The sequence below is a fragment of the Pyrus communis genome, chromosome 8, assembly GCF_963583255.1.
Source record: "Pyrus communis chromosome 8, drPyrComm1.1, whole genome shotgun sequence".
Classification (NCBI taxonomy): Eukaryota; Viridiplantae; Streptophyta; class Magnoliopsida; order Rosales; family Rosaceae; genus Pyrus; species Pyrus communis.
This window is the reverse complement of record NC_084810.1, coordinates 24,129,543-24,142,544: the sequence shown is the minus strand read 5'-3', so window position 1 is coordinate 24,142,544 and position 13,002 is coordinate 24,129,543. Positions and strand designations below refer to the sequence as shown.

The window sequence follows — 13,002 nt, the reverse complement described above, 5'->3', positions numbered from 1 at the left end:
TGAGGGAATAAAATTAGTACTCATTTGAATGTATACTTTTTGATGTATCATATGTTAATTACATGTATAGATACTTCATATCATGTACTCATTTCATACAGACGGTAATTCTACTTCAACTCAAAACATACGCGCTTATTAGCAACTCTCCCACAAAGTTAATCCTCTTCCCTACAAAGAAACTCTTCTTAGCACTCGATAAGTCATATATGACACTCATTTCTTATGAAAACATAAGGGAAGAACTACACTATAATGATTGTATCATTAGTTTATTAGAGTAAACAACAACAACAACAACCAAGTTTTATTTACCCATATCTTTCTTATAACTGAATAATCTACTCTTGGTTTTGCATCAAGTCTTCTTTTAGCTCCAATACTCCATATCTTTCTTATAGTCTCTTACCAAGTTTTCATAGGTCTTTCTTTACCCATTTTGCCCTCTAAGGCTCTATCTCGTAGTCGTATCTTATGAATCATCTATAGGTCTTTGGTTCACATGTTCAAACCACCTTAACCAATTTTCTTTTATCTTATCTTCAATTGCGGGCACTCCAAATTTACCTGAGATATCCTCATCCTTAATCCTATTATTTCTCATGTGCCCACACTTCCAACAAAGCATTCTCATCTTCGCTACACTAATTTTCTGCATATGTTGCTTTTTGACCACCTAAGATTTCATGTCATAAAGCATTGCTGGCCTTATTATCGTCTTATAAAATTTTTCCTTGAGCTTTAGTGGCATACAACAATCTCACAATACGCTCAATAAAGAAAAACGGGAGTGCATTAGGTAGTCGACAGCCGACACTTTGTTCTTCGCGCCAGATCCCAATAATATGAATCATTAGTTTTTTAAGAGTATCGATAACTAATTCTTACTGCAATTAAAGATACATCCAATGAAACCATGAACATTATGATGGAAGTCATCATGTATTTATTCAAGCGATAATGGGAGAAAGTATACTCAAATACCGCACCTCTTAAGCTACAACCTTGTACGTGTCAAACAAATAACAGCAATAATAAATTTAGATTCTGAATGTGCTGATCAAATCTTTGGGTGAATAATTATACAAATTGTCTGGATTTGCTAATATTGGGCATATGTTTACCAATTCCAAGGTCCAGTTACCAATCATAACAAAGAAACTACTTTCGATTGGAGTCCTAAGCCCAAATCTCTCACTTTCTTCCACCCCCCAGTCCTCCAGGACCTCCACTCTCTGCAATGTCCTCCATTGTTGTGCAGTAACGCCTCTCTCTCTCTCGATACAGCTTCGGTGATACAATTTTCTTTCTGTATATTCGATATGTTTTGCGAAGTCAGCGACTACCCAAATCTTAATGTCATAAAAGTCGACGACTTTAGCTGAGCCACTCACAGTGAGCACCAGATTAATCCGACCCAGAAAGGTTTTACTCATTCCAATCATGCTTTCTTGATCGAAAGCCATTGCTATCGATTTTCCATCACTCGAATTTTCGAAAAGGAGACCTTTCAACTTCTTCCTGCAGCAATGGACGACGATGGGTCCAACCCATTGCGCCGAATGTCGAGTCGAACTCGAAGGGTTGCTTCGAAAATGACTGCTGCCCTGCAGAGCAGTGACAACCGCACGCAGGTATATACAAACACAAATGTATTTATATGTTTCGGTGTTTTTTTTTTTTTTTTTTTTCTGTGAATTTGTATAAGTATATTAGAGTTGAGGGTTATGCTGGTTGGTGTTTTAGGCTGCCCTTGCTCGGCTTGAAGCTTTGGAAAATGATAATGCTGGTTTGGAGAGGGTAGAAGTTAACGACGATGATGAAGCTTCTCTTGACGATGATGATGGTAATTTTTCATGGAACTTCTCTTTAACCACCCTGTTCTTGTTGGTTTTTTATTTTCGTATTTGTTTTCATAAACAAGTTATTACCTTGTATTAGACAGTGGGATTTAGATTCTGTTGAATGATTTTGCATCTGAAACCGAAGTGCATTGTGATGTCAATATATGCATTTTAAGCCTTTCTGGTTGGGAAATGCTCGTTAAGTTATTAGCTATGGTGTTTAAGTATGGCCATCAAACGGTATGTAAGAACGGAAGAGATTCTGATCAACCTCTCTTTCCCTCTCTCTCATCACTTGAAGTTATTTCAGTAAGTTGTCTATCGAAGGCAATTGTAGCTTAGGTAGTCTAAGTCTTAGAGGGATATTGTTTTTCCGTTCCAGTCGAATTTGGTTAAAGTAATAACTAAACGTTTGGGAAATTCCTTCTGCAATTATCATCCAACATGCGTATATTTTATTTTCCAATGGATTTACATCTTTCATTAATGGAAATTTTTTGATGTAGCGAGAAATAGCTCTGGTTGTTCGCTGTTCAAGAATTCTTGTTTAGGCATGGTATGAAGGAAAAGAAATAACAATTTGAACTGCTGCTGCAGTGTTTATAACAAAGAAGCAGTCTAAGGGCACCAAGCGTAAAACCCGGCAGGCAAAAGCTCTCGAGGCCAAGAAGGCCCCAAGAACATTCCTGGAGCTTGTACATGAGGTAACAGGGATTTTTCTGCATGTATTCTTTTAGGACCGTGTCTTTCCTTATATAATTTTTCTCATCGAAACAGGCAAATCTCGACTCCTTGCCTCCTTATGTTCCTTCCTATTTGAAGGCAGCAGTGGGACCACGAAGCTCCACCTCCCGTCGCCATTTCTGCACTGTTTGTGGTTCTGCTGCCACCTACACATGTGTGAGGTGTGGGGTGCGCTTCTGCTCGGGTCGTTGCCAGAATATACACAATGATACTCGATGTCTGAAGTTTGTTGCCTGATTGGTGAGTGGTTTGAACCAACATACGTAACTTTAGTGAACTTTATGCTGACACATGTTGATAATCCATAAACTATCATTTACTGTGTTGTTAGTAGTTACTGTAATCTTGTTTATATTGTTGTTTTGGTTCTAGTCTCCCTGAGAAGTAGTTGTACCGTCATTTACACTAATATCTCGTCATTCCTGGAGCTTGTTCACCATAAGAGTTGCCGTAGTTTATTTCTAGAACGGTTTTATGCAGACTGCATGGTGCACCTTCTGGGGAAGTTAGCACCATCTCACCACATAGAAGCTAGGTTGATCTCATGATGTGTTTCCTTCATATTTTGAGCTATCAACTCATCATCTGAAAGCCGGAATGAATAAGATACGCAATCTGAACTGTTTCAAATCTTATATTCCTTTCCTTGAATTCGGAATCAAATCATAACATGACAACTTTACTGCTTTGTTGGAGCATTGTCCAACTCTTGACTCCATACGGGAAAAGAAATCACAGTGGGAACTCACTGACAAATTCAACCTAACCAATACATAATAAATCTAAGAATGCAAGATAACAGCAAATCTTGCAATTTCAATAGTGAAATCCAACTGCGAGTGCCATCTTCTGCTGGTAATTTAGCATCGGGGTAGATCTGGTGGAGGGGGAATTACAGATTGTAATGGTTCGATTCCGTTCTCGACTAGAAAAGCCATAGCCAAACCCAGGAAGAGATGTGAATCTAAGTGACAGTGCATCAGCCAGACACCTAATTTGGTCAAGAAGTAGAAAGATATCAAAATAGTGAACAAATATAGGTTAGACGAAAGCTTAGGATACGAGATTAGCATGTTACCTGGATTATCAGCCTTAAATCGTATAGCTACCCATCCCCCTGGAGGTGTTCCGATAGTATTTCTCTGTGGCGGGTCAAAGAGGTTGAATCTCGCTGGATCTGTGCTGGGGTTGTAGTTTCCAAATCCTGATCCAATCACGTAGAAATGGTACCCATGAAGATGCATAGGATGCTCCTCAATAGTCACAATATTTGTGTCCTGAAGCACTATTTGTACATTAGCACCATACTTCAACCTGTAGAGCTTAGTTCCACGACGAGGTGACCATAGCCCCCGGGGCACATTTCCAGTATAATTGAATTGCACAGGAGGAATAGGTGGAAAGTCTGTGGTGAAGACACCGGGTACACCATAGTAGGCAGCTTGCATTAAGGAGTTAGTTCTTGGTAATACAAAGGAAACATTGTTCATGCTAGCTGCAAAGCGGGTGTTGTTTGGTCCTTGACACCGAGGGCTGTTGGGAACTGTGCAGTTATAAAGTCCTAAACCCACTGTGAAAAACAGGTACTCGTCAATCTGCGTGGGGACTCTGACCCGGGATGGGCTCCTTATCTGGGCAGTGTATGCAGTAGCAGTTGCTGTGTCATTGTAAGCTGGCAATGCAGGAAATACTGGTGCTAAACCTTGATTTGAAGAAGCAGCATTCTTGTACTCAAGGATAGCAGTGGTGGTGGTATTGTCGAAGGGCGCATTCTGGGCAGTCTGATAGGCACGAGCAGCCATGTAGTACCGAGCAGGGCGCTGATCAGCAGTAAGCAGAGCATCGGTTGTTTGGCCAGGGCCTAACATGATAACTCTGGTTGCGAAAGGTTTTGTGTAAGATGCATCAGCGCCCACAACAGTCAGTTGGTGGTTGGCAACGGTAAAGAAGAGTTCTTGATTGAGTGCAGAGTTGATGATTCTCAGGAGAAGTGACTCGCCTGATACGACTGGAATTCGAATGGTTTCTGCATCGCCATTTTTTTTTATGTCAACGCATTATGCATCGTTTTATTTTGCATATTTAAGCAAGTGGAATTTAGCAAACCTTTTCTGGAACATCTGTAAAGATCACCAGGCTGGCCATTAATGGTGTATGCATCGGAGACATTGGGTGCTCCTCCTGTGAAAGCCGCAAGCCTCATGACATCTTGGGGGTCTCGATCAAACCATTCCCCGAGAAGAATGGGAACTTCTCGTTTTGGCATTGGGAAGGGGTAGGGAACACCCAATCTAGGGTAGATTATGAGGGCTCCATAGACAGTGGCTCTGAGCCATCTGCTGTGAGCATGCCACCACAAAGTGCCCTCTTGGTCTATGATTGTGAACCTGTATGTGTAGGTAGCTCCTGGTTGGATAGGGCACTGTGTGACGTATTCCGGACCATCTGCCCATGGATTGTTCAGCTGCCTCAGTCCATGCCTGAAAGATACAGAACAATAAGCAGTACATAAACTTGGCACGGATACTAGACAAACATTAAACCGTATATAAACCACGATTTAGTTTATTAGCAGCGGAATATTCAGAAGCATCGTAAATTATGATGAATGAATACCAGTGGATGGTGACGTTGTATCTTGCTCTGTTGGTAACTGTGACGGCAACGGAATCTCCATTTCTGACTTCCAAAGTTGGACCCGGGAACTGGCCATTGACTGTGATTGTGCTGTGGGTTCTGCACAACCTCCTCACCGGCCTCGCTTCAACCTATTTCGAAATTTCCACGCACAAAACACAGGTGTTATGAATACGAATACACAAATATGAACATGAACGCGAATACGAAGACTACTGTATGCATACAAAATGAATGAATACGTACGATGAATTCATGGAAGTGAAATTCTGCAGCTGAGAAGGAAGCTAAGGAAGTGAGGAAGGCAAGAAGGCCAAGCAGAAGGGTAAGTTTGGAGGCCTCCATTGCTTTGCTGGTGATAGTGTGAACTTAGACTTGTGAGGGAGGACCTATTTATATATTTCTGGATTAAGCGGGAAAGGGAAGAACAAATATTAATTTTAATTTAATTTAATATTTTGAGAAATTACCCATGTAAATTAGGTTTCAAGGTCAACATTGGACACTGAAGATCTTTTAGGACTATTAGTCCACCCAAAAAGGGGATTTGGTTCACCCACTATGCCCTCCTCGGTCAAGTGTTAAATGTTAGCATCTCAAAGGTTTGGTGATTCTTATTAGTGCCTTGATTTATTAGGGATTGAGCTTAAGGTCATAAGCCATGACCAAATCTATGAAGGGATTGAGAGTTATGCTTTACTTGATGCGAGCAATCGAAAAGCTCCGTGGTCGGAAAATGTTAATTATTGATGGTCGAGTGTACTATTTTATTATTGGAGGCGAATCTGTGACATCATTTTTTTACATAAATTTTTATGCCTTTTAGTGGAGTTCACTCTGTAATATATTTTAACGATCTTAATCTTCTATCTTTTAGAGCATCATTCACAGATTATGCTTGTAAAAAATTAGACAAGTTCAATATCATTAAGACATTCATTTGTAGTGAAGGAAACAGTTGAATATTGTTCTACAAAAAGCACTAAACGCTTAATCCAACAGTTATATGGTTTTAGAGTAGACGCGATATTTGAGGGAAGACCTAAAAGATAGACTGTTTAAATCGTCAAAATACAGTAAGGAGTGGGCTTCACAAAAACGTGTCCAGTTGTGTAAAAAAAATGATGCCACAAATTCTCCCCCCTTGTTATATTCTCAATTTAGACTGGTGCAAACAACGTAATATCTTAGACGGTCCAGCAATATAAGAAATTTTTATTGTCGTTCCTATTTCATACTTCATCATATCCCTCCGTGGCAAGTGAATCACACCACCACTTGTCCATCATCTATCATGCCTTGTGAGCCAAGACATTTTGAAGCATTCTAAATTGACTCATTCACCCAATTTTTTTTTTGCTATTTCACTTTTGCTTTTCAAAACCTATAAATTATATAGGGACAGTTAAATGGGGGGTTGAGTTTTGGTTTGATTTGGTAGGGAGGAAGAAGAAGAAAAAATAATTTTTGTTGCATTAGTTTAGTTTTTCCGTTATGAATTTGATGCAACAAACTTCCACCCTAGGAAGAGGAGGAGGGTCCATCTATGGAAGTAGGAAGTTTCTTGCTCCTATCATCACCTCCACCATCTTCACTGAATAATTAGGGTTTCTAACGACTTGGTCATATTGAAAACCAATTAACTCGTTTATGTATAATCTACGATCGAGTACTCAACGAAATATATACTCCAATGGGCAAACTTACTAGAAGATGTAATTACGGGCAAAAATGCTATTTTTACTATATCTTTCATACAAAATTTGTGACACTTTTCTAATAGAGATTGGACTAGACTTGGCAAACAGTTAGTGTTTGTCGTTTTCGTGTCAAACATGTTATCTTAAAGGATCGTGTCGTGTCAAACCCGTTATCGTAACGGATTTTAAACAAGTGACCAGATTTGTCAACGAGTCATGCAAGAAATTGTCATGTCGCATATCTGATCCGGCAAATGATATCGGGTTCTTAACTAGTAACCCGATAACAACCTGAATCGTTAACGTGTTGATCCGAAACCTGTTACAATTGTGTCTTTCCGTGTTAGGTTAACGTGTCATGCAATAAATTGTCAATCATCATAAAATTCCACGTGTTGGTGGGCCCATGGCCGGTCTAGAGATTTTTGAGGCCCGGGGCGATGTAAAAAAATGTGTCCTCACTTTATATAAGAAAATTATTTGTTTTTACATGTAAGACATCGATAAAATTATACTTAGAAAAACACTTCAAACTTAATAATTTAGAAACAAGGAAAAACTAATTTATTTTGTATCGTGAGAAGGAACCAAAAAAAAAAAAAAAAAAAAAACTCTGAGTTTACAAGTAGATAGATATGAGTTTTGTTTTCCATCTGAATTTTTAAAGTGTTTTTGTATAAATCGTGAGGTGTTTTTTTTATTTACTAACCTTGTCAATATGGGACTAAAAAAATAATGATATTTTTGAGTCTTTAATTGATATGTATAAGTAATAAATTGGTACTAAATTAAATTTTTTGATGACACGTTAAATGATTTGCAAATTTGGTCTAAAAATTTGGTCAACGCATTACTCTTTGTGGAAGATTAGGAACAAATGTTTAAAAAGAACAACCCACATAGCTCCTAGCTATTAATTAAAAATAAATTAACAACCAAACAAAAATTCGTAAAAATTGAAAAGAATAAACATGCACTTAGCATTTCGAACTTAGGACCTCTCGTTAATTTTAAACAACAAAACCATTGATTCTATTAAACTTCTTGATCATTTAGCCAAATTATATATATTTATACTCTAATGAAACGAAATTTGTAAAAATTGAAAAACAAATAAACACACAACGTGTTTTGAACCCAAGACCTACTCATTAATTTCAAATAACAAAACCACCAATTCTAGTTGAACTTCTTTGTCATTGAACCAAATTTTATAAATTTATACTCTTATGAAAACATATTTACCACCCTAATAATTTGAGGCCTCGGACGGTCGCCTTGTCAGCACTGGACCTGGGCCGACCATGGGTGGGCTTTACTTATATTAGAGATGTAGTACAAATATGATATAAAAAATATAGTAAGTATAGAATTACTCTTCTACGAGTGATTAGTCTACAAAACAAACCATTGAAAAGTAAGACTTGTTAGCAAACCAAAAGGATTAAAAATAATATGTTCGAAAGCGAAGTCAGTTGACACTTCCAAAGTGTATGAACATTTCTATGATGGCTTTTTGTCAAGGTGTACGAGTATTTCTGTGATGGTAGTTATTTTTCAAAAGTGCTTGAATATTTCTTTGATGTTTTTTTTTTTCAAAGTGTAGTATTTGTTTAAAACATCAATCAAGGCACTAATTCGCATGAAGAGTAGTTAATCTTGTGTTAGTTAATTCTTATTGATTTGAGATGAAGCAGGTACTGTCCAGATTTTCAATGTATCAAGAAGATCTGTCTTGGAGGCTCCCAGCCAATTAGAAATGTTCTTACGAGATGTAATTAGGAATTTAGGTAGTCTGCCAACCAACTTTGGAGAAATCATATCATATTTCATAATTTTTTGGTTCCTAATCTTAAACCTAGACCGGGACATGACAAAACAATCAAACACGCATCCTCCCCATGTCACACGAGCTACTCATATTGTTGTTTGACCGTTGTTCATGGATTTGAACTCACGGTCTGTACAAAAGTTTAGACTGAGTCCACTAAACTAAGCACGTGTATGGAAAAATAAACAAAAATGCTTTCAAATCACCAATGCGTTTTTATGGAATGTTTAGAAGTGTTTATAAAATGATAGAAAACTCTTTTAGAAAAAATATTTCTGAATTCCAAAACCACTTAAAGTGCTCCTTGCAAGAAGCACTAGTTTTGTGCTTCTTACAAGAAGCTAGTTATATGCTTCTTGTATGAAGCAGTTCAAGTGTTTTTCTAAAGTTTACTTGTATTTTTACTAAGTATTGGGTTAAAAAACATTTCACAAAAAACACTTTCAACTATTTTAATATCACCAAAAATGCTTAGAACTATGTTTGACAAAAATGGTTAAAAGTGCTTTTGAATTAAAAAAAAAAAAAAAAAAACACCTGGTGCTTTTCGGTATCGTTTGGTATGCAGACGGGACGGGACGGAACGGAACGGAATGGGACGGGACGGGACGGGACAGGACGGAACGGAATGGAGCGGGAGCAAAGATGCCCTTGGATGGAAACAAGGAGGAAGAAGAAGGAGACGGAAATGTTATAATTTTGTGTTCCACGGATGTGAAACGAGTCGTTCCAGGGGGGTGAGGTGGAACAAAAATTCACCCAAAACTCGTCCCGTGGAACAGCTCGTTCCACTCGTTTTAGGCACACCAAACGTGGGACGGAACGCCTTGTCCCACTCTGTTCCGTCCCATCCCACGTACCAAACGGTAGAAAGCACTTGTTTTTTTTATTAAAACTTTCCATTTATTCCTAATAGAAGTGTTTTTACTGGCACTACTTCTAACTATAATTGTCTTTTGAAAAAAAACAACTTCAGACGAGCCCTAAATTATCACCGGCAATACATTTTGTCACTTTTATCATCAATACGCTTCATTAATCTGACTCACAATCACAAAAAAACAAATAAGACTCTAAATCACATGAAGCGACATGAACGAAAGAACCAATACTTTGATCAACTACATTTCACAAAATGCTTGACAAATTATGAGATGAAATACCAGAAAACAAAACTTGGAAGTCCAAAATTTTGTGCCTATGAAAATTACTAAAGTTACAAGCCTGTGTACACTGCCCAACAAGAAAATTACAGCACAAACGCTAACAGAACCACTGCCGGCACAAAACCGCGAAAAAATAAAACAAGTTAATTTATCCAGTCAATCAAGTCCGCACCAAAGACCTGTTAATTTATCCAGTCAATCAAAGTCGTCTGATACACCGTCAAGTTATGGGTGCTCTCACCCATATCCAAGTGGGTACAAATCTTCGCAGGAATTAAGCAAATCTTTTGATTAATAAACTTTTCTGGCTTTACTTCTTTCAAATTTCAAAATAAATAAGGGGATTCACAAAAGTTCAAGTTTTTCATTTTTCTTTTAACATCACAAATATATGGAGAGAATAATGCCAAAATGAGTACAGATTAAAACTGGTGGTGCAATACTACCTCAAATGACTTTAGGCCACTAGAGACCCCCAAAACCGCTCCTATAGCATCATCAAGTGTGAATCCCAACATTTTTGCATAGCGCTCAAGCAAACTCTTAAGTTCTGAGGGGACTTTGGGGTCAGTTGTTGTTCCATTGGCCTCGAGATTTTCTTTCAGTGAAGTAGAAGCGTTCTGTGTGGATAGATAAATCATCCGACTAAGAAGAGACTTCCTCTCGATAAGTCTCCTTACATTTGCTTGTTAGGTTTTGAACTTATACATATCATGATAAGGATACCTAAACGTGGGTTTAAACCAATTAGGAGTCATGGCCATGTCAATAACCGATCTCCTAGAATTAAGGGATATGGGACGTGATTGCTGCAGTTCATAGCAGTTGCTATCCAATCGTCATGATAGATGGAAGTTGGAGAAGTTCAGTTTGTTGTGCCTTGGCTGATTATCTTCACCAACATACAAACCCACAGTTGAATAGTTTAAAATATGAGAAATAAAGACACCGAGAAATTTACGAGGTTCGGCAAAAACCTACCTACGTCCTCGGAGAGATATTGCTCTTCACTATGAGAAAAACAGTACAAGTTACACATGAGTTAAATCGACATAACCCAATCCCATATCCCTTGTACACCCACTCACAAAATTTTCCCAAGAGCCTCACTCTACCCCAAGAGTTCTTTCACAAGAGATCTTTCACTCTAACTCTCTTGATTTCTCTCACCCGTGCCCATGGTAGAGCCAAATGCTCTCACCATCTCTTTGGATGCTTTCCCTCTTCCAAACCTTCTCCCTCGGCAAGCATTTAAATAAAAATCAGCCCCTTTTCTTCTCCTCCTTTCTTCCACCCGAAAGCCAAATAATTATGGCTTTGAAAAAGCCACAAAACAAGGAACAAATCAAGCCACAAAATAAGGAACAAATCAAGCCACAAAACAAGGAAACATAATCCTCATCATGATGTTCCCTCATCAATATTGTTTTGTTTCCTAGCCTAATTTGGCCACTATCCAACAATAATAAGGGATTCCCTGCTCACAAAGAAAACGTTCTGTAATCAGGGTTCTATCACCATTGGAACATAAGGTCTTGAGTGAGTAGAAGAATTCTTATGTGTTACCAGTAAACACAGCCTGCACCAGGTCTTTCAATTGGTGTTGCTGCTGTCTTTGTTGCTGGACAGATGGGTTCTTAGGTATGGTCGATTTTTTTTTTTTAATGCTAGCTCTTGTAATGTTATATGTAAGATATGTTGTTTGTGATCCTTGTTGAAGACTAACAATTTATAGTTTCTACATTTGGTATTAGAGCCAGGTTAGTCTACTTGGATTCAAACTTAATTATCTTAACATTTATACCTATATCATTTACTGGGAATATTTGCTGTACGGGGAAGAAAATTGCCTCAACCTAGCCCCTAATGTTAGCATCGGTGATTGTTGCCTTGATTCATGACAACATCTAATTCCCTACTTCATGGCTGCCTTGGTTAATGATGGTTTCATTTATTATTTTGAGGCATTTATTTATGACTATTTTGATTTCTTGGTTCATGGTTGCCTCAATATCTTGTTGCCTAATTCCTAATTACAAGTTCCTGTAATGTTTCTTGATTGTTTATATATGCAAGTACAAGTAAAAAGATGATTAGGTCACCAAAATTGTGAAATCTCTGCTTAGAGAACCTAACATCGCTTCCCTTTCTTTCACCTAAATTTGGTACAAGCAGAATAAAATTTATATTACAGAAGGAAATGAGAAAATTCAAATAGATAAGTAAGGTGTTATTGACACAGGGTAACTTCATGGAATCAAATTCTCCAAGTCACCATCAATAAAATACATATTAGTTGTAAAACAATGCAAGACAGTTTCATACCGAGTTTTCTTTCGAACAATAGGATACTCCTTCAAAATGACCTGACACCATTGATAAATCTTGAATCAGTTCTAGAAACTATTAGCAGAGGCGAAAAAGAGGCACAAAACAAAACAAGACCATGGTATGGTGTGCAAGAACATGTATAAAAAAATAGAAATGAATGCTATCCTCTTCAAAAATTGAACAAGAACCAGACACTTACGATTGGAGAAATAATGATTGCCCTTAGTTCTGTGAATCCAACACTAGTACATTCCAGTTATGCATTATGCAATGTATCAACATGCCAACAATTGTTGTTCATAATTTTTGTAGCAAGTTTTACTGACTAAAAATTGAAGTAGGAGATATGATCCATGTGATACTGACCTAAATGATAGTTTCTTTATGAAGTTGGTGCCTACCATGGACGGGACTGCAAATCTTCATTGAAGGTCAAAGATACAAGTAAAAAGTTAATGACTCACTACCCTCCAGTTGCTTTCGGGTAAAAACAAAGCTACAGCAAACGGGCTAATTTGCCTATAAAAGGAAGAAGAGGCCTCAGAGACAAGGACACTCAACCAATCAAACAAACAAACATACAAACACTGCTCTCAAGCCAGATTTGCATCCAAACATTGTTATCAACCCAGATCTCAATCTTTTCAGGATTATTCCTTACAAAAGCCATCTTTTGTCTAGTTTAAAGCTCTGCTACCTCCCTTGGTGGCGTAGTATCGATTCCCTTGTGCAAACTTGTTTACCATCCA

General features: G+C 37.9%; 2 protein-coding genes across 4 annotated transcripts; one reads left to right on the top strand and one right to left on the bottom strand.

Moving 5' to 3' along the window:
• The first annotated feature begins 1,140 nt into the window (after positions 1-1,140).
• LOC137742264 (SWR1 complex subunit 6-like) lies at positions 1,141-3,071 on the top strand. Of its 2 annotated transcripts, none has more exons than XM_068482085.1 (4): positions 1,141-1,634; positions 1,747-1,846; positions 2,442-2,548; positions 2,667-3,071. In XM_068482085.1, exons 1-4 carry the CDS (start codon positions 1,530-1,532, stop codon positions 2,823-2,825), a joined length of 471 nt encoding a protein of 156 aa, XP_068338186.1. In that variant the 5' UTR covers positions 1,141-1,529; the 3' UTR covers positions 2,826-3,071. The 2 variants fall into 2 exon arrangements, with proteins under 2 accessions (XP_068338186.1, XP_068338185.1); XM_068482084.1 differs by having other exon boundaries at positions 2,622-3,071.
• Positions 3,072-3,204: 133 nt separating this feature from the next.
• Positions 3,205-5,574, bottom strand: LOC137742263 (laccase-3-like). Of its 2 annotated transcripts, XM_068482083.1 has the most exons (5): positions 5,472-5,574; positions 5,205-5,356; positions 4,695-5,068; positions 3,667-4,614; positions 3,205-3,579 (listed from the first exon to the last, which is right to left on the bottom strand). In XM_068482083.1, exons 1-5 carry the CDS (start codon positions 5,568-5,570, stop codon positions 3,449-3,451), a joined length of 1,704 nt encoding a protein of 567 aa, XP_068338184.1. In that variant the 5' UTR covers positions 5,571-5,574; the 3' UTR covers positions 3,205-3,448. The 2 variants fall into 2 exon arrangements, with proteins under 2 accessions (XP_068338184.1, XP_068338183.1); XM_068482082.1 differs by having other exon boundaries at positions 3,205-4,614.
• Between the last annotated feature and the right edge of the window lie 7,428 nt (positions 5,575-13,002).